The following is a 27,995-nucleotide window of genomic DNA, read 5'->3' on the forward strand; positions in this document are numbered from 1 at the left end:
GGGATCTGGGGTTGTGCATCTCAGTGACAGATCTTCGGCGTGTCCAGTTCTGATCCACATCGAAAATAGTTTTGAAAAGTTTTAATAAAAGTCGACTTTGTTCAAATTAATCTTTTTACGACTAAGACCATTTTTGGACCAAAACGGAAAATTTTCAATACCACAACCTTCAATTTCATTGATTTCAAAACAGAGTTCTCCTGCTCTTGCATTACAATCGAGGTTGCTTTTTTATTACATTCATAAAGAAAACTTGAAAATACTAATAAAGCAATAAATTTGGGGCATAGTCGAGTCAAGTATCTCTGCGCCCCCTCCCAGAGCTGGTCGAAGCATCTGATGCCAAGCTAGGCCCAACCTGTGCCTCCTCGTTGAGCCAATCCAAGCACTCGTCAGACAAAGTGCAACTGAAAGTGAGAGCAGGAGCCAGGAGCTCTCTAGTCCTCCATGCTGTGGCATATCGGGCAAGCTGTGCACCTCGGACCGGGAAAGCAGCTGGGTACTCAATCCCCTCTGGTGGGCAGATCTGATCGTGACCAAACTGGCGCAGGAACCGGAACAGAAAATAGAATACGTAGTGGGTTAGACCAATCAACTGGATCCCAATCAGCCGGGACATACTATAGCTCATTGCCGGGAAGTTGAGCCAAGGGCAACGCCAAGCAATACGATCTGCGGACAGATCGCACATCCAGTCAAACCACCATCTTTCATCAAGAGCATTGACTAGGCGCTGCCGAAAGAAGTAGCCTCGAGCTGAATAGGCCGGGCAAGAGTCCACGACCTGTAACTTGTCCATTAACCATACCTGGAGAGGGATGAAAAATGAGAGAATAAAGAATAGAGAGGTGTACGATGAGAGAAAAGTAAGACAAGGGTTTTGTGAGAAAAACTGAGCCTGAGGGTCGAGTGATGTGAGCAAATATATATGTAAGGTTGGGTGGGAAACATTACCTGCAGTAGTAGTGGACTCCCAGCAAACCTAGTCGTCTCCCGGCGATAGACAGAATCCAAGCCCATCAGCGTCTCAGCCAAGGTCATGGCGATACAGCTCTTTCCTTCTCTCAAGCCTTGGGCAACTTCAATCAGACGGATGCTAGCTCCGCCGAAGCCCGAGGAAAGCAGAAAGTGAGACAACAAACACAAGCAGAGGGCGTGTTGCCGGAAACCCTGCCAATAATGGTTGCTGCGGTCACCGGCATTGGAAAAGCGATGGATCAAGCCGAGAATATCCAGTTCCCCACTGCAGATCAAAGATCGAGCATCATGCGCCGTGAGCCCACACATTCGCCCTAAAGCCTGGGCATGGCCAAAACGGAGCTGGGGCAAGATCACTTCAGAGCATTCAGACTCCATCAAAACCTGAAAATCTTCGAAAGTGGGACATACCTCTTGGCCGCCGAAGCTAAAAACGTGCGTCACTGGGTTCCAGAACCTTGCCGTGGCATGGAGAAAAGGGAGATGTAGCGGAGTACGGCTCAGCGTGAATAGTGCATTTAAACCAAAACCCCGGAAGTTCAGCTTTTCCGAGCCATCTAGAGAAGAGATCCAAGATGTGAGATTTTCTGCGAGAAACGCCTCCATCTTTGTGTAAAACTAAGATGAAATGAATGTTCCCGAAGTTGAGGCTTTTATAGAGGGAAAAACACTATTCAGGAGGACACGTGTCAAAAATTGGGCGACTGCAGGGATAAGTGGCCGGCCGGCCACCTTTTCTAGCAGGCCGGCCATTTGCTTTTTACAAAATTGGCCGGCCGGCTCCCCCTCTCCACAAAATTGGCCGGCCGGCTCCCAAAGGTGGCCGGCAATGCTCCAGTGTATCTCCTTGGCCCTATTTTACCCTTCGAGGGAAAGTTTCAAGCATTTCCATGCAATGGGAGAGTCAAAGGCCTTCATTTCCCTCTGTTTCGGATGCGTTCCGATGCCCAGATCGTCCGAAGTACACTTTGTTGTTGCTGAGTTTTGTTTATTGAGTTGTTGTTTTGAGTATCGAGTTGTTGTTTTGCTTATCGAGTTGTTTGTCGAGCGGACGTGCTTCGTGTTTTCGAGTCATTGCTCTCTGTTTAAACAATCTTTGTTTAAGTCTTGTTTATTTACGTTGTCAACACTGTTGTATTTTGCTTATTGAGTTGTAAACTTCCTAAGGTTCTGTTATATCTTAGTAAGTTGAGTTGCTTAGTTTGTTGCGTCGGTTCACTACCTGACTTGGTGATTACACAATGCACATTCCCATTCAATTTCATTTTTGTGCAAAATAAAATGATGCGATACGATGCTAAAAGTTTAAAAATACAAACACCTTTTCAAAAGCTGTTTCATTCCATCATGTTTTACAACGAACAAAGGTACAAGTTTTACAAAAAATAAAACTGCCTAACAATGTGCAAAGTGCTACAAACTACTAGCAAAAAGAAAAATAAAGCAGGAAACAGCAGCATCAATGCCCTTGGGAGCGTGAATGAGAAGCACTCCTCATCCTCTTCTGCGGGACAACCTCTGCACCATCATCATCATCCGGGTCAGAGCTGTCGTCCTCAGGATCCCCCTCAGCCTCGCCTCTGTTCCCCGAACCAAGACCGGAGCCCCCCTCCTCAGCAGATGTCTCTGACTGGCGGTTGGTAACCTCCTCCTCCTCCTCGGGCTCCGCCTCTACAACGTATGCCCTGCGTCTGCGGAAGGACCCTCCTCGAGCTCCTCGGAAAGGCCTGGATGGCCCAGCTCCCTGAGAAGGCCCAGATGGCCCAACTCCATAAAAAGGCCCAGATGCCCAGCTCCCCAAGGAGGCCCAGGTGGCCCGGCCCGCGGCGGAGCATATACAGGAGGCATCTGAAAATGAAAAGTTCAATACATCAGTTCAAATATGAAAATCAGATACGAGTACAGTATGTGAGTGGGGTGTGTGTCGGATGTGCTCTACAATGCAGAAGAATGTTCAAAACCATTGTGTCATCAGAAGTGTGATAAATACAAGAAAGATGAACGGTACCTGCACATCCATAACGGATAGGTGTGTCTCTCTCCGAAGGGCCATGCCCTCAAGTGCGGCCATCACCCCGAGCAACTCGTCCACATACTCAACCAGAGGCTGCAGATACAAATGCAAAACTATCAGTAAAGGAATGAATGTCCAAGTACCCGACTGATAAATCAAAGCTATAAATCATACCGGTGGTAAATCAGGATCCCTGACATATCTATGGTCAGGAAGTGGAGGCTCTAGCGGAATCGGGTAAGGAGTCCCAAAACGCCATCCCGTCAACTCGGACGGCATGTCCGGCCATCCAGGATAAGGATAAGTCGGAGGAGTCGGAGGAACCGATCTACCCCCACCTCTCGATGTACCAGCCCTACTAGTAGAAGGGGCGTCTGCAGCCCGAGCCCGGGCCTAGCTCGAAGATGACGTACCAGCAGACCTCGTCATCGGGGTGTGAACCCCCGTCAGTGGAGGCATCAAATATGTATGACGGTAAGTGGCGTAGTCCCCCTCCTCGAGGTGCAGCAAAACATCACTACCCAGCATAGCACCGACTACATCCTGGTGGGAGAACCTATCAGCAGTCCGCATACTGACTGGGGGTGCTGCGGGAGGGTCCTGAGAAGTATACCCCCATACCTGACGCAGAAAGCGTTCCCCCAGAAACCATGCTCTACCAACAGGTCCTTCGAGCAGGAACCTGTATTGGGAGGTGCCCGATCCTCCGGGATACTGAAATCGGAGACCATCACCCAAGAGCGCCCAGGGCTGCCATGTAATCTGCGGATAACAAGTCCATAAACCAATCAGAAATCGGGAATATGCGTAGCAAATCAAAGATGAAAATGGAAGGGACTGAGAGTTCTGAAGTACCTTCGATGGCCGCACAGTGTCAAAGTACTGCCGAAGATAAAGGAGAGTCTCTCGGGGTCTCGGCCGGTGCGGGCCCTCGAACACCAGTGAATATGGGGTCATGGGGGGGCCTGCCACCTCCAACTCTGGGGCTAATACTGGGAAGTATACGTAAACCCATAACTGAGAAAAGCAGTGCAGAATGTAAGTACAAAGTGCTGAGGGCAAAATACAGACTGTAAAGTGCACTGTGTGTGCAATGTACAAGTAATGAAGAGCAGAAATGTAAATCAAGGGGACAGAAAAGTACCTCCCAGGCTCTCCAATAACCGCCAAGTAAGACTCCCTGCCCGCGGGAGGTGGCACTCATATAGCAGTAAAGGGTAGCCAGGCCGGCGCCACCCCAGTCGTATCGACTGACCTGTGATAGGTCAACCAGAGCGCTCAACAGATATAGCCCGACCGTGTTCCCTCTATCGGTAAACAGAGTAGTCCCGAAGAGGAACATAAGGAAACCGCGGGCATACTGCTCTGTCTCCTCAGGAGTCTCGGGCTCCATCTCCGCCCGCCGGATGTGAGAAGAGAACCAAGTATATCGAACTCTCCCGGAAGCTCTGTCGACAGGCGGGCGAGCTCCCAGTAGATATATCCAAGCGGCCTCCCACTCGCCCATGTCCTCGTCATAAGGGATGGACCAACCTCCTATGTCCAGGCCGGTCAACACAGCAAAATCCAGAGGGGTCATAGTCATGTCCCCAGTGGCAGAGAAATGAAAGGAGTTGGTGGTGTCCCACCATCTCTCCACCAAGGCCGCCATCAGTGTCCTCCTGGCAGGACAACGTGACAATCCAATGCAGAAAGCCCCGAACCCTGCCAGATCTACTAAATCCCGAACAGCCTCCGGGAGCTCGACATACCAATCCCGCGCGGCGGTGGAGCCATACCCCCGTACACTGCGAGAACCAACCTGCATTCAGAATGAATACATGTGTCAGTATAAAATGAATGAGCTGTGTGCCAATGAAATGAATAAGCTGTGTGCAAGTAAATAAGCTACGTGTAAATGAAGAGTTTGGGCTGCGTGTTCAACTCTACATCAGTGTGGGCTGCGTGTTCACTATCAATCTGGGCTGCGTGTTCAACTTTCAATTAGTGTGGGCTGCGTGTTCACTATCAATCTGGGCTGCGTGTTCAGGAAATTAAAGTTTGGGCTGCGTGTTCAACTTTCAATCAGTATGGGCTGCGTGTTCACTATCAATCTGGGCTGCGTGTTCAGGAAATTAAAGTTTGGGTTGCGTGTTCAACTTTCAATCAGTGTGGGCTGCGTGTTCACTATCAATCTAGGCTGCGTGTTCAGGAAATTAAAGTTTGGGCTGCGTGTTCAACTTTCAATCAGTGTGGGCTGCGTGTTCACTATCAATCTGGGCTGCGTGTTCAGGAAATTAAAGTTTGGGCTGCGTGTTCAACTTTCAATCAGTGTGGGCTGCGTGTTCACTATCAATCTGGGCTGCGTGTTCAGGAAATTAAAGTTTGGGCTGCGTGTTCAACTTTCAACTAGTGTGGGCTGCGTGTTCACTATCAATCTAGGCTGCGTGTTCAGGAAATTAGTTTGGGCTGCGTGTTCAACTTTGAACTAGTGTGGGCTGCGTGTTCACTATCAATCTGGGCTGCGTGTTCAGGAAATTAAAGTTTGGGCTGCGTGTTCAACTCTCAATTAGTGTGGGCTGCGTGTTCACTATCAATCTGGGCTGCGTGTTCAGAAAATCGGAGTTTGGGCTGTGTGTTCTACTCTAAGTCAGTGAGTGCTATATGTTCACCATTTAATTCGGGCTGTGTGTTCGACAAATCAGTGTGTGAGCCGTGTGTTCATGTCTTAACTAATGTGTGCTGTGCGCTCGCAATCAATTAATGAGCCGAGTGTTCAGAAATTCAAGTGCTTAAGCTACATATTCAGGATGCAAACAAAGTACTATGTCATAAGCTAAACTGTGTGTTCAAGCATGGCAAAAACACGAAATTCACGAAAAATGCAGAAAGTGAAGTAAATACCTCTCGTGCCTCGTAGGAGAGGTGATGCTCTGGCTCCTGCAGGAGTAGATCTCCAGGTGCTCGCTCATCAAAATCGGTGAAGTGACGAAAAACGGCCCGAGGGAGGACATGTGCTGGCGGAGCATACCTCCCGGGAATAAAGGGGCAGACCCTCGGGGGCAAAGTCATGGCATCAAAATCATCCCCAGCACCTGGAAAACCTCCACCATGAGGAGAGTTACCCGTCATTTTCAGAAAATCTGCAAAACGAGCAAAAATGAGCCAAAATTGGAAATAGTCAACAAAAGTCAACTCTCGGGAAATGGAAAAAGTCAACAAAAGTCAACTCCCAAGAAAATCTTCCAAATATTGAGACAAACTCACCTCAAGTGGCGAAAATGAGAAAAGAAGCCCCGAAACCAAAATTTAATCAGTTCAAAGTTCTTGAAACTGGATATTTTCGCGAAAATAACTTGCGTGGGGCCTTGAAAAACGCGTATAGAACTCGGATCTGAGGGAGAAAATGGTGTAGGAAGCAAGAGAAGAAGATTTCGTGGCTGCATTTATAGGCTCAAAGTGTTTGGGTGAGAGAGCACAAAGAAAGGGAGGTGAAAAGACCAATTTGTCCTCGGATTTGGGGAAATGGCCGGCCGGCCACCTTTTTCGGCCGGCCAGCCATTCTCTTTTTGGAAACCTAGCCGGCCACCTCCCACCCTTCATAAAACTAGCCGGCCATGTCCCCCACAGGCTCACCTAGCTCCCTGCAAATTTTGAAGAAGATTGGAGTTCCCGGGACCTGAAAAAGTTCAAGAAAAGTACACTTCCGGTCGCGAAATTGCTCCGCCGGAACTTCAGCTTCAAGCTCTGACATGTGTCTCATCATTATTCATCAAAATCAAGATGTATCCTTTTAAATATGTTGTAGTCTTTCCAGGAAATTGAATCGAAGGCCGTCATCGAAGTCGCCTTCGCCGAAACACGCATTTCCTTGCTCGTCATTTCGTAACAAACAGGCACCATGATTTATGCTCGTTTTGCACTATCATGCACATAACTTGCATTCTCATAAGCATACTTGCATTATTATGCACATTTCTTGATATTGCCATACCTCTGTGCTTGAGCATGCGTTGTCACGCACTTTCCTTTCTCGCATCGCGATGCATTCACTCGCCGGCACTGTGTGTGTCAAACCTTCAGAATCACATTGAATATATGTTGTTAGCGTATTGTGCTTGTTGAATTTCTCTCTTTTGCAGGCACGATATTGTATGTACGGTTCATTTGAGGCTGGCGCGACCAGACGAATCGCGCAGGTATCGTATCTTCTCCGTGTGAGACGCGACGAGAATTGAACAATTCTCCGCATTCTTAACTGCATGAAATGTAGTTGTTGCTTTGCATTCTTGCTTAAAACTGTTGCATCTATTTGCGAATACTTGCTTCATTACAGCTTGCTGCATTTGCATGATCATTGCGTTACCTCCGACTCTGTGCATTTTCAGTTGCATTTTGTCCATGCCTGCGGGCACATCTGTGTTATTTTGTATGTTTGTCTAAGTCTTCGGCCTTGTCAAAAATGGGTCGTCTCTGGGCTTTGACATTCACTCCCGTCACTTATGACTTTCGAGTTCTGTCAAAGAGGGGCAACTGTAGACACCCCATTTTTGACCGACCTTAAGACTTAGACGTCACCAGTTGAGCGCTCGGTGATACTGCATATTATGCTCGTTCAGAAGTCCCAGAGTCTCGGCTGTGAACCCTGCCTCCGGACTTCCGAACCCTCTTTTGTGCTTTGCCTCGGTTTGCGAACCAGGCTCGGTTTTCTCTGTTTCTTTTCCTGAGGAGAGGGAGAGGTCCCGTAGACCATCTCTCAGTAGTCGTGGGCTACATTTGGTGGCCGTAGGCCATTTTGCCCATTTCGGAGCCCGGTTTCCGGTTTTTCGGGACCGTTGGTCGTATGCCTCGGTTCGGGACCGCTTAACCATCTCCGTTTGCTCTAAATTTTGGCATACATCTTATTTACTCCCTTTTGAGGGACACTGAGGTCTGAGAGACCCACTTCGTGGCCGAACGCCACTTTCGATGCTTAACAGCCCATTTCTCGGGACCCCGAACTGCGTGTTTTGGCCCCCGAGCATTCGTTTTGCATCGATTTTCGTTCATTTTCGGCAGGTACCTCTGTTTTATCACCAGGAAGGTCACTGGAGGGTGGAAGGCCAGCAATTATCTTGGCAACCAGTTATATTCCATTTTCGCCCTCCGGTGCCTGTTTTTCTCACTTCCGAGCCAATGTTGAACACCTTGGGGCCACTTTCTTCAACCCCAAACCACATATTTGTGTTGTACACACATGGGAGGATCATAATATCATATGGCCGGCCAGAAATTTCACTTGACCCTTTTGAACCCCTCCTAAAAATGGCCTATTCTCTCTCCTGTTTTAAAGTTTCCAAATTCGAACAACAGGGTTGTGATGAGGGTACCTGGGAGGACACCTTTTTGTGGTGGCCGGCCAGAAAATCAACTTGACCTTTTTGACCCCTAGCCGGCCGGCTAGGGGAGGTGGCCGGCCGGCCACCTGCAGCTTTGAAAGGTGGCCGGTCATGATCCTCACAAAGTATACTTTACAGCTGTATAGCTGTTGTCCCCCAGAAATATCTAAATCCGGGGGACACCTTTTGGGGAAAAGCCTTGGTCCTTTTCCCCCACCCTTTCTCTCCATGCTCCCCCTCTCCTTGGTCCTTATAACCAGCCTCCAACACTTGTATTAGGGGTTAGAAAAAATTGCTTCAAGCATAGGCATCCAAATCTCCCTCTATCTCTCTCATTTTCTCAAAAACTCCTAAGTTCTACCCCATTTCTTCATCACCACCAAGCACCACCACCACCACTCCATTTCCAGCAACTTGGGAAGCTTTCCAGCAGCTAAGAGGCACCACTTCTCAAAGCCAAGAAGCAACAAAAGACTTGTCTTCAAGGGTGAGTACCATTTCCCCCTTTTTGAGCTTATTTTTGCAACATTTCTTAGCCATATATGCTTACTGTTTTGAGCTTCGGCGCTAACTGAAAGTGGCCTTCTTTTGAGCTCTTTTTCACCTTTTCTTAAGGGCTCAACCCTGTTTGAGCCCCCCACCTTGCACTTGCTTCAATATCTTCCTTGAATGCTATTTTCTTGCATGCTTTGGCAGCCTATTATGCTTTCATTTTTGGGCGTTTTACAGAACTAAAAATAGGCTTATTTTGATCCCCTCTTTAACATTGAAGAAGGGCTCAACACTGTTTGGGACCTCCACATGCTACTTCATGTTATATCTCTCTTTTGGGTCCCATTCTTGCATGCTTTGGCATCCCATTATGCTTCCATTTTTGGGCATTTTACAGAACTAAAAATAGTCTTATTTTGAGCCCTTCTTCAATATCACTGTTTGGGACCTCCACATGCTACTTCATGTTATATCCCTCTTTGGTCCCCTTTTCTTGCATGTTTTGGCAGCCTATTATGCTTCGGTTTTTGGTCATTTTACAGCACTGAAAATAGTCTTATTTTGGTCCATTCTTCATGTTTTATTAAGGGCCTTTCATGGTTTGGGACCTCCATATGCTACTTCATGTTATATCCCTCATTGGTCCCCTTTTCTTGCATATCTTGGCAGCCTATTGTACTTCGGTTTTTAGTCATTTTACAGAACTAAAAATAGTCTTATTTTGGCCCATTCTTCATGTTTCATTAAGGGTCTTTAGCTGTTTGATGAATATTTTGTATACTTTGTGTTATAGCCACTTTTGAGCCTTATTTTGCATTGCATTTCTAGCATGTTTGTATACTGATTTTGGGGATGTCATAAACTGTAAATGTGAATATTTTTGGTCCCTCTTCAGTATTGTAGAAGAGAATTTTTCAGTTTGGGTTTTACATATACCACTTGTTTCATTGCCCTCTCTTGGCCCCTATTTTTGCATGCCATTGTTGCCCTATCTTTGCTTGCTGTTTGGCCATGATTTGTACTGGTAAAATGCTTATTTTGGGGCCGCCTTGCTTCTGTATTTTCATTCCATGTACCAATTATGCATGCTTTGTATAACTGTAGTTCATTCTATGCGCCTAATTTTGCATTTCGGGAGAGATTCCATGTATCGGGTGTACTTTCGCCTCATTTCGGGGCTGTTTTCCCCCACATTTCAGTGCTGAAATTCCATTAGCATGTTTGCATATCATTTTCCATGTTATTGCATTGCATATGCCATTGTCTCGATTTGCGTGCCCGTGTGCACGCGTTTCGAGGCACTTCATTTTCATCCATCGGCCTCTTATGTGAGTGTGGCTGAGGCTCTCTCATGTTAGTGTAAGTCCATGTTGCATTCTATATGCCATTTTAGCCATATTGCATTGCGTATGCCATTGTCTCGGTTTGCGTACCTGTGTGCATGCATTTCGAGGCACTTCATTTTCATCCATCGGCCTCTTATGTGAGTGTGGCTGAAACTCTCTCATGTTAGTGTAAGCCCATATCACATTTCCATGTCATTTACATTGCGTATGTCATTTTTTCGGTTTGTGTGCCCGTGTGCACGCATTTCGAGACATCTCATTTTCATAGCATTGTGCATGTCAGGCTGTATCTTAGTTGCATTTCATGCATGTCATGCATATTACATCATGTTCGGGATAGGAGTTAGCCCGGGCACGGGAAACGAGATGCGTTTCGTACTCCGAGTGACGGAACGTGTCTCAATTCCAAGTCACCGACGCTCCGGATCATCCATGATGGAGTTAGGTTCTTGTTGTTGTAACAAGCCCGCGGGGGGGCCTCGCTACAGCTCGGACTCGACTTTCGCAGTCACGGTTCTAAATCTGAACCAAAGAGTCCAAATCCGGCAAATCGTTTTAGGAAAACTGATTTTTGATAGAAGTGCCAAACATGGACTGCTTTGCCAGATATAGAGTCGCCACCTAAATATTTTATTTTGGGAAATTTAGGAAACCCTGACTCGGTGCCAAAAGGCCACATGTCCGTCATCACCAAAGTTGCCTCGGCTCGGGAACTTGGGTACGATTGGGGAAGGTCACTTCGTGTGCACCCCCGCTCGCCCGGTCATAGACCGGCCTCTACTAACCATGATATCAATTTTTGAAAACATTGTATGTTCTTATTCCGGTTATTAGCCTAGTTTACTATGTGATGCTCACAGCATACAAATATAGACTGGGTCGCCCAAATTGGAACAAAACATTTCATGCTTGTTTTTGAAAATGGTTTGCTACCCGCAGGTAGGCTTGAAACATTTGATGATTTATTCCAATTCAGATAACCCAACCTTCACCCACAGGCATTCAGGCAGTTATATCATATAAGCACGTAGCCTCATGGTAAGCATGCTATTCATGGCAGCACTCACACGCATGCAAGGATGCTAAAGCATAAAACTCACCGAGTACTCCAAGCCAAAATAGAAACTATATTAGAAATCATGCATGATCCTAAGTGTACAGAAATGCCTAATGCAACACATGCAAAATGCAACTATAGCAGGCTCGGTTATTCTAAGATGGCATATGGAATGCTATAACTACCATGTATTCAATTTGGAATTGAAAGTACAATGCAGTTAGTATGATGCGCCGAGCCCGATGCATGCAATACAGATGAATGATGCAAACATGCTGTCATACTGTATGCTAATTGAAATATGCCCTAATCTAACCATCAAAAGCGGATAAATAAAAGGGAGAAAGACGTGGGGTTGGAACACATACATCACACTCACCCACACTTATTACAGTTGTGCCCTCACTCGGAGGGTCCGAATAAATAATACAGTCTAAATATTACAGTCCCGAATAAAGAATATTACAGTCCGAAATATTACAAAATTCTAATTAATTAAAGAAATAACTAAGAAAACAAGTAAAACTGGCATGCAAGCCAGGGACTGCCTTGCTTCTGATGGATGATGCATGTCCGGATTGTCTTGCGCGGAAATCCACCGGAATGACCCAATTAGCCTCTGTTTACACCTGTTATTTTTTTAAAAGCGTGCCAAGTCCCGGAAAGTTGCTGATTCCTGGTTTTGCTGCAACAGAGAGCAGGAAAGGGGCATAGCAATGTATTTGCACAAATATATGCATGTCTCGATCCTCGTGCCACCAATCACGCATACCGAGGCATGATGGTCAAGGAGTCGAAATGCACAACTCAATATAGGATGAATGCACATGAAACTACAGCTAAAACCTAACTCCATCATGGATAATCCGGAGTGTCGGTGACTAGGGAATTGAGACACATTCCGTCACTCGGAGTACGAAATGTACCTCGTTTCCCGTGCCCGGGCTAACTCCTATTCCGAACACGATGCAATATGCATGATATGCGTGAAATGCAACTAAGATACAATCCTAACATACTCAAAGCTATGAAAATGAGATGTCTCGAAATGCGTGCACATGGGCACGCAAACCGAGAAAATGGCAGAATGCTATGAAAGTGAAATGCCTCGGAATGCGTGAACACAGGCACGCAAACCGAGATGCCTCACAATACGTGCACACAGGCACGCAAACCGAGAAAATGCAGAATATGATGAAAATGAGATGCCTCGAAATGCGTGCACACGGGCACGCAAACCGAGAAAATAACATGTCTCGAAATACGTACACGCGGGCACGCAAACCGAGGCGATGATATGTGTCTCGAAATACGTGCACACGGGCACGCAAACCGAGGCTATGATATGATATGATGAAGTGACATGGAAATGGCAAATGGGCTTATACCAACATAAGTGAGCATCAGCCACACTCACATAGGATGCCTGCAGATAAAAATGGAGTGCCTCGAAATGCGTGCACACGGGCACGCAAACCGAGGCGATGCATACGCAATGCAAATGGCATACAGAATGCAATATGGACTTATACTAACATGAGAGAGCCTCAGCCGCACTCACATAAGATGTCGATGGCAGAAAATGAGGTGCCTCGAAATGCGTGTACACGGGCACGCAAACCGAGGTGATGCATACGCAATGCAAATGGCATACAGAATGCAATATGGACTTATACTAACATGAGAGAGCCTCAGCCGCACTCACATAAGATGCCGATGGCAGAAAATGAAGTGCCTCGAAATGCGTGCACACGGGCACGCAAACCGAGGCGATACTAAAATGTGATGAAATATGGCAAAAATGATATGCAAGCATACTAATGGAATTTCAGCACTAAAATATGGGGGAAAACAGTCCCGAAATGAAGCGAAATGACATGAAATGCAAGGAAACGTCCCGAAATGCAACATTAGGCACCCGAAATGGCCTATAGCTATGCCAAACATGCACAATATGGACATGTAATGCAAATACAGAAGCTAGACAGTCCCAAAATATGCACTTTCACAGTTATAAACATGGCCAAACAGCAAATATAGGTAGGGGAAAAATAGTATGCAAGAATACGGTATTTTCAAGAGGTAATGAAGCAAGTGGCATAAGCAAAATTCAAACTGAAAAATTTCCTTCTACAACACTGAAGATGGACCAAAAATATGAACATTTACAGTATATGGCAGCCCCAAAATCAGTATAAAAATATGCTAAAAATATGATGCAAAACAAGGCTCAAAAGGTGCTATAACATGAAGTATGCAAAATAATCACCAAACAGCCAAAGACCCTTGATAAACTATGTAGAATGGACCAAAATAAGAACTTTTCCAGAACTGTAAAATGGCCAAAAACCTAAGCATGGTAGGCTAACAAAACATGCAAGAAAACGAACCGAAAGTGAGATATAACATGAAGTGGCTTATGGAGGTCCCAAAACATGAAAGACCCTAAACAAAACATGAAGAATGAACCAAAACAAGGACCTTTTCAGAACTGTAAAATGGCCAAAAACCTAAGCATGGTAGGCTGCCATTGCATGTAAGAAAGGGGAAGAAAAGAGGGGTATAACTACAAGTGACACATGGAGTCACCAAACAATGTTGAGCCCTTCTCCAATATTGAAGAGGGGCTCAAAATAAGCCTTATATCAGTTTATAACATGCTCAAAAACAGATTTCTCATGGGCCAAAAATAGCATGCAAAAACATGACATACAAGATGATCAATGAAGCAAGTATATTATGGAGGGCTCAAACAAGGTTGAGCCCTTAATGAGAAGTGAAGATGAGCTCAAAATATGGCCCTTTTCAGTTAGGGCCGGAGCTTGAAACCAAAAAGAAGTGGGGCTTAGAAATAGATCAAGGAAAAGGGTCAAAAGGTTAAAAGTGTAACTTACCCTTGAAGATTCAAGCTTTTGTTGCTTCTTGGATGGATTTGCAGCTTCTTTTGCCTTCTAGAAACCTTCCTTGCTGCTGGAAGTGATGTGGTGGTGGTAGAGCTTGGTGGTGTAGAAGGAATGAAGGTTAGGGACTTAGGGTTTTTTGAAGAATTGAGAGGGAAGAAGATGGAGTTGGCTATGGAGCTTTTAAGAATAATTTTTCTAACCCTTACAAAGAAGGCCATCAGCTGGTTATAAGGATCAAAAATGGGGTGTAAAGGTGGGGGAGAAGGAGGGCAAAACTCCCTCACAAAATATCCCCCGGATACAGAAAATATCTGGGGGATATTGCCCCACAGCTGGAAAGGGCACAGTGCAAGGAAGCAGGCCGGCCTCACACTTTTGCTGGAGGTGGCCGGCCGGCCACACCCCCTAGCCGGCCGGCTAGGGGTCAAAAGGGTCAAGGTGATTTTCTGGCCGGCCAGCTACTGGGGAGGTACCTCTATGTGTGTACAACACAACTATGTAGTTCAAATTCCAAGAAAGTGGGCCCAAGGGGTTCAACAATGGCTCAGAAAGAGGGGGTCAAAAGGGTCAAGTTGACTTACTGGCCGGCCATGAACTTTTAGGGGCCTCTCATGTGTGTACATCACAGATATGTGGTTCAAAGTTCAAGAAAAAAGGTCCAAGGGGTTCAACATTAGCCCGGAAGAAAGGGGTCAAAAGGGTCAGGTGACCTTAATGGCCGGCCACCAAATTTTAGGGGCCTCTCAGATGTGTAGATCACAGATATGTGGTTGAAAGTTGGCAACACTAGCTCCAAGGTATTCAACATTAGCCCGGAAGTGCGAAAAACGGGCGCCGGGAGGCTCCGGAAGAGAGATAACTGGTTGTTGCAACAATTGCTGGCCTCCCACCCTTCAGTGACCTTCCCTATGATAAAACAGAGGTACCTGCCAAAAATGAACGAAAACCGTTGCAAAACGAATGTCCCGGGGCCAAAACACGCAGTTCGGGGTCCCGAAAATGGGCTGTTAAGCACCGAAAATGGTATTTGACCTCGAAGTGGGTTTCTCAACCCCCAGTGTCCCTCAAAAGGGATGAAATAAGATGTATGCCAAAAATTAGAGCAAACGGAGATGGTTAGGCGGTCCCGAACCGAGGCACACGGCCTGACGGCTCCGAAAACCGGGAACCGGACTCCGAAATGGGCAAAATGGCCTACGGCCACCAAATGTAGCCTTTGGACATTGAGAGATGGTCTACGGGACCTCTCCCTTCCCTCAGAAAAAGAAACAGAGAAAACCGAGTCTGGTTCGCAAACCGAGACAAGGCACAGAAAAGGGTTCGGAAGTCTGGAGGCGGGGCTCGCAGCCGCGACTCTGAAACTTCTGAACGAGCAAATTATGCAACATCACCTAGCGCTCAATCGGTGACGTCTGAGTCTTAAGGTCGGTCAAAAATGGGGTGTCTACAGTTGTGTTTACACGTGCATTCATTCTATATTGAGTTACACATTTCGACTCCTCTGCCATCATGCATCGATATGCGTGATTGGTGGCACGAGGATCGAGGCATGCATATATTTGTGAAAATACATTGCTATGCCCCTTTCCTACTCTCTGTTGCAGCAAATGAAGAATCAGCAAACTTCCGGAGTTTGGCGTGCTTTCCAAGAAAAATCACAAAACAGAGGCTAATTGGGTAATCCCAGTGGATTTCCGCGCAAGGCAACCCAGACATGCATCATTCATCAAAAGCAAGGCAGTCCCTGGCTTGCACGCCAGTTTTACAGTTTTCTTAGTTAATTTGATTAATTAATTAGGAATTTGTATATTATTTGGACTGTAATATTTATTTGGACTGTAATATTCTTGTATTCGGGACTGTATATTTGTTCGGACCCTCTGTGCGAGGGCATAATTGTAATAAGTGTGCGTGAGTGTGATGTATGTCTTCCAACCCCACGTCTTTCTTCCATTTTATTTATCCGCTTATGATGGTTAGATTAGGGCATATTTAGCATACAGTATGATAGCATGTTTGCATTCATTCATCTGTTTTGCGTGCACCGGGCTCGGCGCACCATACTAACTGCATAGTATTTCAATTTCAAAGTTGAATACGTGTTAGCTGTAGCATTCCATATGCCATGTTTAGAATAGCCGAGCCTGCTATAGTTGCATTTTGCATGCGCTGCATTGGGCATTTCTGTATACTTAGGATCATGCATGATTTCTAATATAGTTTCTATTTTGGATTGGAGTACTCGGTGAGTTTTATGCTTTAGCATCCTTGCATGCGTGTGAGTGACTACCATGAATAGCATGCTTACCATGAGGCTATGTGCTTATGTGATATAACTGCCTGAATGCCTGTGGGTGAAGGTTGGGTTGTTTAAATTGGAACAAATCATTGACTGTGAGTTTTAAGCCCACTAGATAGTGGCAAAACCATCTTTTTCTAAGCCCACCTGCGGGTGGCAAAATCTGCATTTAAAGCCTACTTGCGAGTAGCAAACCATCTTTCAAATAAACAAATATGAAATGTTTTGTTCCAATTCGGGCAACCCAGTCTATACTTATATGCTGTGTGCATCACATAGTAACCTAGGCTAATAACCGGAATAAGGACATACAAAGTTTTCAAAAATAGATATCATGGTTAGTAGAGGCCGATTATTGATCGGGCGAGCGGGGGTGCTCATGAAGTGACCTTCCCCAATCGTACCCAAGTTCCCGAGCCGAGGCAACTTTGGTGATGACGGACACGTGGCCTTAGGCAACGAGTCAGGGTTTCCTAAATTTCCCAAAAATAAAATATTTAGGTGGCGACTCTGTATCTGGCAAAGCAATCCATGTTTGGCACTTCTTTCAAAAATCTATTTTCTCAAAACGATTTGCCAGATTTGGACTCTTTGGTTCAGATTAAGAACCGTGACACGAATCGAGTCCGAGCTGTAGCGAGGTCCCCCGCGGGCTTGTTACACTAAGTGTCAGACCTTCATTAATTTAAATCTTAGGATCTTTGATACGTATCCGAAATTGACGTCATATACACATCTATATTGCATATTATATAATATTCTCGGATGAAATGTTGTAAATTATATAGGAATGTACCTGATATTAAATAGGATTTAGAAAATATATGAAAGTTCTATTTCTAATTCATGTGAGAGGCTAAAAATATTGTTTTACTAGCAAATGTGAGTTTCTTCTTCTCGGACACATATCGCACACTCTTATCCATGTCATATCTAGTGGACACGGGTACTGTGGGAGCAATAAAAGAGTCCATGAAACACATTGACATTTCTTTGTTCATCTGAAGGCATCTGGAATTGCTTCCCTTGATATAAAGAAGTTTAAAGATGCTGGTCTCTGCACAGTTGAATCTGTTGCATACTCTCCAAGGAAAGAACTTCTGCAAATCAAAGGAATCAGTGAAGCAAAAGTTGACAAGATCATCGAGGCAGGTATGTTTTCACTGTTTGTTGTTGTTTGTTTATGCTTTCCCTTCAATGCATTTTCTATGATCGGTGAAATGTTAAAACCATTAAATTTCCAGTTTTTATTGTTTGTTAACAGCTTCCAAATTGATTCCTTTGGGTTTCACTAGTGCTAGCCAACTCCATGCGCAAAGGCTTGAAATCATTCAGATAACTTCAAGATCACGAGAACTTGACAAGGTCTTAGAGGGTAATTTTCATTGATAATGATATTCTTTTACAATGCAAAATACATAAATAAATGTCTGCAATTGATACATAAATGTTGCAACCTGGAAGTAGTTGTCTGCAATTGATAACTTCTAGTCTTTTAAGCTCACATGGTTGTCTTTCACAGGAGGAATTGAGACTGGATCTATAACTGAAATTTATGGCGAGTTTCGATCTGGAAAGACTCAGCTTTGTCACACACTATGCGTCACTTGCCAAGTAAGATGTAGGATGTTTCTACGTCATAGGTTCATTAGACTATTCATTAGCCTGGAATTTTTTTTATTTTTGTTAACCCAGTGGCTAGTTGCAACATCAATCTGTTTTGTTATCACGTTAACGTGTCACATCATACTTGTCTACATTTTAAAATATCAGCTTCCGTTAGATCAAGGCGGTGGTGAAGGAAAAGCAATGTACATTGATGTTGAGGGCACATTCAGACCACAAAGACTCCTACAAATAGCAGACAGGTATTTGTAATGCTACCTTAAGATAAACATCTGTCGTGTTAGTTGTCATTAATGGCGTAAATGTTGCAGGTTTGGATTGAACGGTGCTGATGTTTTGGAGAATGTGGCCTATGCTAGAGCATACAACACTGATCATCAATCAAGGCTTTTGCTTGAAACTGCTTCAATGATGGTGGAAACCAGGTATTCTTTTGTTTACTTTTTTTCCCCCAGTTGCTCAATATCATATCAGGCAGAGTCAATAACTAAAATGCCTCTAGTTTCCCTTTGATTAGCATCTGCTCTCTTTTCCTTCCTTTTTGGAGTTGCATTTGGGAGGCATTCATAGATGTTACTGCTAATAGTTAATACAAACAATGGACTAACATGTAAAGAGATTTCTGATTACTGCCTTATTATATCTTTAGTAGTTTATGTGGGTTGACTTAACCTGAACTTAGTAAATTTTCATCAAATAGGTTTGCTCTTATGATAGTGGACAGTGCTACCGCTCTTTATAGAACGGATTTTTCTGGAAGGGGAGAGCTGTCAGCCAGGCAAATGCATCTTGCAAAGTTCTTGAGAAGTCTTCAAAAATTAGCAGATGAGGTAGGTTTCTCTCTTGTTTATTGTTGACATCATATTATGTGAGGGGATGGTATTTGCTCATCATTCGAGCTTTAGGTTGTGAGAATCATGATTCTGGGGTTTCTACATGGCGTGGAAAATATTAGTCTTTTTCCATGATTTATTTACTTATTTATTTATATGCCAACAGGCATTTGCATATGATTTAGATGCAATTCATGAAAGAAGGACCCAATTTTTCATAATTTGCCTTTTGCCTATTTTAATTGTAGTTTGGTGTAGCTGTTGTTATCACAAACCAAGTTGTTGCCCAAGTGGATGGTTCTGCCATTTTTGTCGGGCCTCAAATCAAACCTATTGGTGGTAACATCATGGCTCATGCTTCTACAACAAGGTATGCTTGTGCCACAAACGGTTTTCTTTCTTATCCCGTTACTTTTTTGGAAGTTCACTAGTCATTGTCCATCTATGATTCTATGTAACAGGCTTGCTCTCAGAAAGGAAAGAGGTGACGAACGCATTTGTAAAGTAATAAGTTCTCCTTGTCTTGCTGAAGCTGAAGCACGCTTTCAGATTTCTGCAGAAGGTGTTACTGATGTTAAGGACTAATTAACAACACCACCCCAAAATTTCCTTTGAAGTTTTCTTGAGGACTTTTTGTTCTTCAACACGTGATCTTATGTAACTCATTGATATGCAAGTAACTGTGTAATTTTTTTCTTGGCATGTCTAATGTTTCAAGAGCAATTGTGCATCAAATGCAGTGTTGTTCTGGTCTGGGGATGATTGATATTTTTCTGTTCCTTTTACCTTATGGATATTGCTTTTGAGGTTTCCATTGTAAGAATTTGAGCTTCTTTTTTCATTGAAATGGATGTAAAAATTTCAATGGAGTTTTGGCAAAGCGTCTTTATTATAATTTTATATGAGTGTTTTTGTTTTAGTAACTTTTTGATTTTTTGGTTAAAATATGAGATTAAAAAAATTAATATGTTTTGGATGATTTTTTGGTTTTTTACAAAAAGATGCAAAAAGTAGAGAGAAAATAAATTTTTGACTTTTTTTTTTGTATAGTTTGTTGAATTTTTAACTTTTTTAATGACTTTTTGATTTTTAGATAAGATGTTATGTAACTATGTTGCCAAATGAGGCTTGTTCTAAGCAAATTGGAAGCTGGATTGTGATGGAACTTAAGTAATTACAAGTTTAGATCAGAAAGGCTGGCCTTGTTTGACAAGTTACTAAAATAGTCTAAAAGTTAAAAAGTTATTAAAAAAACTAAAAAATTAACAACTTATACTAAATAGTCAAAGATTTTTTTTTTCTAATTTTTGCACATCTTTTCATAAAAAATCAAAAAATCATCCCAAACATACTAGTTTTTTTAGTTTATATTTTAGCCAAAAAATCAAAAAATTACTAAAATAATTTTTTTTTTCAAACGAGTATTATTATTTTTATATTATTTATTTATTTTCAAATGACAAAGGTTGTATGCATATAGGTCAAACTATTAGGCGCATACATTGAAATTTACCTTTTAATTTTAGAACTTCAAATGTTGTTGTACACATTAAAATAAAAGATAATTTACACCAACATCCTCGAAGTTTCAAACTAATACATTAATAACCACCGGGATGGTGGTTCAATGGAGCTTCGCCCTTCTTCCATACAAGATGTTTGCATTCAACCTTCGAGAGGCACGACTTTCTTTAAAAGACTGTGTTGTAATCTTGTTACAAAAGCCCTAAGATCAAAATTTTAAAAAGCGGTGTTATGTAATGGTTGCGGCGGTAGACGCTACCCGTTACACCCGCTTTGTAGTGCGATGAAAATTCGCATGTATAACAATTGTTTCGGTATTAAATAACGGCCATAGCGATACTGTAACAGCCATAAAGGCTCGCTACACACCGTTACACACTTTTACAATATTCTGAATAGCTTCCTTTCTAAAAAAAATTTTAAAAAAAAAAAATTACAAAAAAAAGAATACTCAAGTGATCCAAGCCTAAATAAAAACTTTGTATGACTATTTTTTCTTTATATTTTTTATAAAAAATTATTTTATTACATTAATATGTAAAATAAAAAAATTATATAAACAACGGTTGTATTATTTTTATAATCATTTTATTTAATATTTTATCGTAAATATTTTTTTATTTTATTACCGTAATGTGTTGTCTAAAAAATGTCTTTTACAAAAATAAATAAAATCAATAGCTCAAAAATGATTTTTGTTTATAGCATAAATTTTATTTTTATAATCATTTCATTTAATACTTAATTGTAAATAATTTTATTTAGTTAGGTATAAAGTGTTGTCTAAAAAATATCTTTAAAAAAAAAATAATAGCTCAAAAATAATATTTTTTTATGGCACAATTTTTATTTTTATAATTATTTCATTTAATAATTATAAATATTTTTTATTTAGTTAGTTCAGTTATTGTTCAAAAATAATTTTATAGACATTTAAAATCAAATATTTTTAAAGCCATTAACTATTGAAATAAAATGCAAAAAAACTTTTTTTATAGTGATTTAAAAATATGAAATATATTGGATCATATTTAAAAACTAACAAAAATTTATCAAAATCTATTTTAAATCCCAATAAACGTGATTTTGAAAGGGAAAAAAATGAGTACTAGTAAGTTTTTTCAAATTGTATGAAAAATAAAAAAATCACGGTTTCGATTACTGCAACTATTATGCTACAACCTTTACACCCTTCAATTGCAATTGTTATAGTGGCCGCAATCGTTTTTCAAAACATTGCCTAAGACCCTTGTTATAAAGTGGGTGTGGATCCCACTACTACTCCGGTCGAGAGTCCCTTCCTTTGAGTTGGGGTAAATTTAATCGTCAACCGACTATATCAAGGCTAAGGTATGTAGAAGCTATGATATACCCACAGAACTTTTCTTTTTTTGTAAAAGTTAGGGTTGGGCGTAAGGTTATCCAACTCGTCCAAACTGCCATACCCAATCCGAACCGCACACGTATGGACGATTTTGCAAACACATTATGGTAGGGTGCGGTTTGAATTTTATATAAGTTTCGGATTGTGGGCGGGTTACAGGTTTGAACCGCACCCGCCCAACCTGCTCGCATTAACCCTTATTTTATTTTTATTTTTTTAATATTTCAAATTTGATCGTCCATCTCATCTCACTATCCATAACAAACAAACAAAAGAACCCTAATCTATCTCAACCCTCACTCTCTCATCTTATCAGTCCCTGGCCCTGTTTAGCACAACGTATAAGCTGTTTATTTCAGCTTTTAACTTAATTTAAGTTATAAATATGTGTTTGGTATAATTTAAATCCTCAGATTATAGCTTATTTATAATCTATTATCAACTTAAAAGAGAAGCAGCTCTGAAGGTGCTTTTGCACATAGCTTATGCGCTCAGAAGTGTTGAAATGACTTAAATGCCCCTCTAAAACTTCAAAAATTACAGAATTGCCATTATATAAACCCTCTTTCGGTTGCCCTAGCACACTCCTCTCCCTCACAACACTCCTCACCTCTTCTCTGCGACCGACGCCTCTCCACACTCTCCTCTCCTCTTCTGCTTGTCTCTCGACGATCGACGTCTCTCGATGATCGACGTCTCTCCCTCACACTCCCCTCTTCTGCTTTCCTATCATCGACCGACGCCTCTCCCTCACACTCTCCTCTCCTCTTTTGCTTTCCTTTCGGCGACCGACGACGAGAACTCCGGCACATCTGGAAGATCGCAGCCGATCGAACTCCATTCCTCCCTGTTTTCCGTTGATCTGTACCAAAAAGGTAAGATTTCATGGCCTTTGTTTGTTATATGTAGATATATATATATACACACATCGATCTCTTTTCCTTTCCTCTCTGATTTTGGGTGATCTCTTCCATGTTTGAAATCAACAAACAAAGCTACAAACCCTAATCTTCCCTTGTATATAATTAACTTCCCAATAATTAATTGCTTCATAAATTGTATATAAATGTTGTGTTAAACACTCTGCCCCATATTTTAATTTTTTTTAAACAATAAAGTCATAAAAAAATAATTTATAAATAAACTAAGAAATCTTACAAGTTTTTTCCTAATAATGCGAATCCGTAACAGTATTGTGAGCTCATGTACGGATTTTAAAATTTTCTTATTGCATGACACATTGATTGAAAAAAATTATAAAATTTATTTCTTCACATAGAGAAGAGCTAATGGTATACAAAGTTTTCTCTTTTAAGACTGTCGCAATAGGGAAAAAAAAAAAGAGAAAAATAAACATAATGTGTATATATGACTATGTTGCAGTCATATATGCATTATCCCTGTTCCAGGATCCCATTTGGGTATATACATAATGTGTATATATGAGTTGAAGATTGAGTTAAAAAATTGTTAATATGTGGTTTAATTTATGTTAATGTTGGTTTAAATTGTCCAGGGCGTGGTTTAAATTGATTAATAAGTGGTTTAAAAGAAAACAAGGTATTAAGGTCATTCTACAAATTTTGTTAACAGAATTAGCATTGCATTTAAGTCCAAAACCATGGAGGGTAGATTTATAGAGTGCAGAGATTTTAATTTATAGAGTGCACTAAATTGATATTTTTTCTAATAAAAATTCCATAAGCAAAAAGAGGAAGGAATTGATGATGATGATGATGATGATGATGATGATGATGATGATGATGATACTTCTTGTTATTTTTAGCTCTGATTATAAGGGAAAGTAACTTTCATCCCCATAATTGGTTGGTTGATTGCATGTGTGTAGTCATAATTCTAAGTCAAAAGACAAATTTAAGGTGGGAAAAAGTAGAAACACAAGAAAGAATATGAAAATAATAAATAAAAAAAAATTAGCCAACTCTGAGTTGTAAACTAATGATAACATTTGACAATAGCATCATTATCAAAGACATTTTTTTGGTGAACAAAACTCCTTTTCATTGTGAGTATGAATATGTTGGAATTAACTTATCAATAACTCCTTTATATATGTTGGAATTAACTTATCAATAAGTTGTTTTTAAGCTCCCACCAATCATGGAAGCTAATAATGAATAATTTCTAAACTTTAATTTCTTTTTGCATCAATCAACATTAATTAGAAAAGTATATAGGATATGGATCACTTGTCCATGTTCAACGACATTTAGACACTTTGCAAAATGTTTTTACAGTTTATTTTAATGCATCCAACTTTAATTCATTTTAGGTGTAATTTTTATACATTGGTGATGAATATGGACTTTAGTTAGTTCGTTGGTGATATGAATTCCTGTCTCATTTCAGACTATGAATTTTAGTTTATATTTTCAATTAATGTTTATATGTTGACTGTAGTGATATTTTGAACAAATCTGGTATGATATTCAATTAATGTTTAAATATGATAATGAATTAATGTTTAGTTCATTAGATGTTGTGAGGTGTGTGTTTATAGTTGTGTGAGAAGTATTATCTCAATCATCTTTCACAAAAGAGAGAGATACCATCTAGCTCAATTTGAACAAGGTCAACCCCCCCAAAATGCAGAAAAAAAATTCAACCAGGCACATTCATCACTTAGAAGTGTAATAGAAAGAAAGTTTGGGGTTTGGAAAGCCAGATGGCCGATGATAAAGGATATTCCACCGAACTACAAGTGGCCGACCCAAGTTAAACTTGTTTGTGCAACAGCGGCAATTCATAATTTCATCCGACGAAGTGAGTTCCGCGATATTGCATTTGACTCTTATGATAGATTCACGGATTATGTGCCCCTCTAAAACTTCAAAAATTACAGAATTGCCATTATATAAACCCTCTTTCGGTTGCCCTAGCACACTCCTCTTCCTCACAACACTCCTCGCCTCTTCTCTGCGACCGACGCCTCTCCACACTCTCCTCTCCTCTTCTGCTTGTATCTCGGTGATCGACGTCTCTCCCTCACACTCTCGTCTTCTGCTTTCCTGTCAACGACCGACGCCTCTCCCACACACTCTCCTTTCCTCTTTTGCTTTCCTTTCGGCGACCGACGACGAGAACTGCGGCACATCTGGAAGATCGCAGCCGATTGAACTCCATTCCTCCCTGTTTTCCGTTGATCTGTACCAAAAAGGTAAGATTTCATGGCCTTTGTTTGTTATATGTAAATATATATATATATATATACACATCGATCTCTTTCCCTTTCCTCTTTGATTTTGGGTGATCTCTTCCATGTTCGAAATCAACGAACAAAGCTACAAAACCTAATCTTCCCTTGTATATAATTAACTTCCCAATAATTAATTGCTTCATAAATTGTATATAAATGTTGTGTTAAGCACTCTGCCCCATATTTTAATTTTTGTAAAACAATAAAGTCATAAAAAAATAATTTATAAATAAACTAAGAAATCTTACAAATTTTTTCCTAATAATGCGAATCCGTAACAGTATTGTGAGCTCATGTTCGGATTTTAAAATTTTCTTATTGCATGACACATTGATTGAAAAAAATTATAAAATTTATTTCTTCACATAGAGAAGAGCTAGTGGTATACAAAGTTTTCTCTTTTAAGACTGTCGCAATAGGGGAAAAAAACAGAAAAAAATAAACATAATGTGTATATATGACTATGTTGCAGTCATATATGCATTATCCCTGTTCCAGGATCCCATTTGGGTATATACATAGTGTGTATATATGAGTTGAAGATTGAGTTAAAAATTTGTTAATATGTGGTTTAATTTATGTTAATGTTGGTTTAAATTATTCAGGGTGTGGTTTAAATTGATTAATAAGTGGTTTAAAAGAAAACAAGGTATTAAGGTCATTCTACAAATTTTGTTAACAGAATTAGCATCGCATTTAAGTCCAAAACCATGGAGGGTAGATTTATAGAGTGCAGAGATTTTAATTTATAGAGTGTACTAAATTGATATTTTTTCTAATAAAAATTCCATAAGCAAAAAGAGAAAGGAATTGATGATGATGATGATGATGATGATGATGATACTTCTTGTTATTTTTAGCTCTGATTATAAGGGAAAGTAACTTTCATCCCCATAATTGGTTGATTGATTGCATGTGTGTAGTCATAATTCTAAGTCAAAAGACAAATTTAAGGTGGGAATAAGTAGAAACACAAGAAAGAATATGAAAATAATAAATAAATAAAAATTAGCCAGCTCTGAGTTGTAAACTAATGATAACATTTGACAATAGCATCATTATCAAAGACATTTTTTTGGTGAACAAAACTCCTTTTCATTGTGAGTATGAATATGTTGGAATTAACTTATCAATAACTCTTTTATATATGTTGGATTAACTTATCAATAAGTTATTTTTAAGCTCCCACCAATCATGGAAGCTAATAATGAATAATTTCTAAACTTTAATTTCTTTTTGCATCAATCAACATTAATTAGAAAAGTATATAGGATATGGATCACTTGTCCATGTTCAACGACATTTAGACACTTTGCAAAATGTTTTTATAGTTTATTTTAATGCATCCAACTTTAATTCATTTTAGGTGTAATTTTTATACATTGGTGATGAATATGGACTTTAGTTAGTTCGTTGGTGATATGAATTCCTGTCTCATTTCAGACTATGAATTTTAGTTTATATTTTCAATTAATGTTTATATATTGACTGTAGTGATATTTTGAACAAATCTGGTATGATATTCAATTAATGTTTAGATATGATAATGAATTAATGTTTAGTTCATTAGATGTTGTGAGGTGTGTGTTTATAGTTGTGTGAGAAGTATTATCTCAATCATCTTTAACAAAAGTGAGAGATACCATCTAGCTCAATTTGAACAAGGTCAACCCCCCAAAATGCAGAAAAAAAATTCAACCAAGCACATTCATCACTTAGAAGTGTAATAGAAAGAACGTTTGGGGTTTGGAAAGCCAGATGGCCGATGATAAAGGATATTCCACCGAACTGCAAGTGGCCGACCCAAGTTAAACTTGTTTGTGCAATAACGGCAATTCATAATTTCATTCGACGAAGTGAGTTCCGCAATATTGCATTTGACTCTTATGATAGATTCACGGATTATGTGCCCCTCTAAAACTTCAAAAATTATAGAATTGCCATTATATAAACCCTCTTTCGGTTGCCCTAGCACACTCCTCTCCCTCACAACACTCCTCGCCTCTTCTCTGCGACCGACGCCTCTCCACCCTCTCCTCTCTTCTTCTGCTTGTCTCTCGGCGATCGACGTCTCTCCCTCACACTCTCCTCTTCTGCTTTCCTGTCAGCGACCGACGCCTCTCCCTCACACTCTCCTCTCCTCTTTTGCTTTCCTTTCGGCGACCGACGACGAGAACTCCGGCACATCTGGAAGATCGCAGTCGATCGAACTCCATTCCTCCCTGTTTTTCGTTGATCTGTACCAAAAAGGTAAGATTTCATGGCCTTTGTTTGTTATATGTAGATATATATATATACACATCGATCTCTTTTCCTTTCCTCTCTGATTTTGATTGATCTTTTCCATGTTCGAAATCAACGAACAAAGCTACAAACTCTAATCTTCCCTTGTATATAATTAACTTCCCAATAATTAATTGCTTCATAAATTGTATATAAATGTTGTGTTAAACACTCTGCCCCATATTTTAATTTTTGTAAAACAATAAAGTCATAAAAAAATAATTTATAAATAAACTAAGAAATCTTACAAGTTTTTTCCTAATAATGCGAATCCATAACAGTATTGTGAGCTCATGTTCAAATTTTAAAATTTTCTTATTGCATGACACATTGATTGAAAAAAATTATAAAATTTATTTCTTCACATAGAGAAGAGCTAATGGTATACAAAGTTTTTTCTTTTAAGACTAGGGCTGGGCATAGGGTTATCCAACCTGCCCAAACCGCCCTACCTGAACCGAACCGCAAGCGTGTGGACGGTTTCGCAAACACATTAAGGTAGGGTGCGATTTGAATTTTATATAAATCTCGGATTACGGACGGGTTACGGGTTTGAACCGCACCCGCCCAACCCGTCCGTATTAAATTAATTAATTAATTATTATTATTTTTTTTTCAAATCTAACCGCTCAATGTCCATCATCATCTCACTTACTTACCTCGTCCATACACCAAACCAAAC

The 27,995-nt window shown here is 40.9% G+C and overlaps 1 protein-coding gene across 1 annotated transcript in view; it reads left to right on the forward strand.

The window, feature by feature from the left end:
* LOC145801546 (DNA repair protein RAD51 homolog) overlaps window positions 1–19,577 on the forward strand; it is a 78,659-nt gene extending 59,082 nt beyond the window's left edge. The window contains exons 2-9 of the mRNA XM_082893328.1: window positions 17,454–17,598; window positions 17,711–17,821; window positions 17,969–18,060; window positions 18,220–18,314; window positions 18,384–18,497; window positions 18,773–18,902; window positions 19,154–19,275; window positions 19,367–19,577. Coding sequence (XP_082749454.1) covers window positions 17,454–17,598; window positions 17,711–17,821; window positions 17,969–18,060; window positions 18,220–18,314; window positions 18,384–18,497; window positions 18,773–18,902; window positions 19,154–19,275; window positions 19,367–19,490 — 933 coding nt within the window. The 3' untranslated portion in view covers window positions 19,491–19,577. The remainder of the gene's footprint in view (window positions 1–17,453; window positions 17,599–17,710; window positions 17,822–17,968; window positions 18,061–18,219; window positions 18,315–18,383; window positions 18,498–18,772; window positions 18,903–19,153; window positions 19,276–19,366) is intronic.
* Window positions 19,578–27,995: the final 8,418 nt, after the last annotated feature.

The sequence above is a fragment of the Camellia sinensis genome, chromosome 10 (genome assembly GCF_055761805.1).
Source record: "Camellia sinensis isolate YWXY chromosome 10, ASM5576180v1, whole genome shotgun sequence".
Taxonomy (NCBI): Eukaryota; Viridiplantae; Streptophyta; class Magnoliopsida; order Ericales; family Theaceae; genus Camellia; species Camellia sinensis.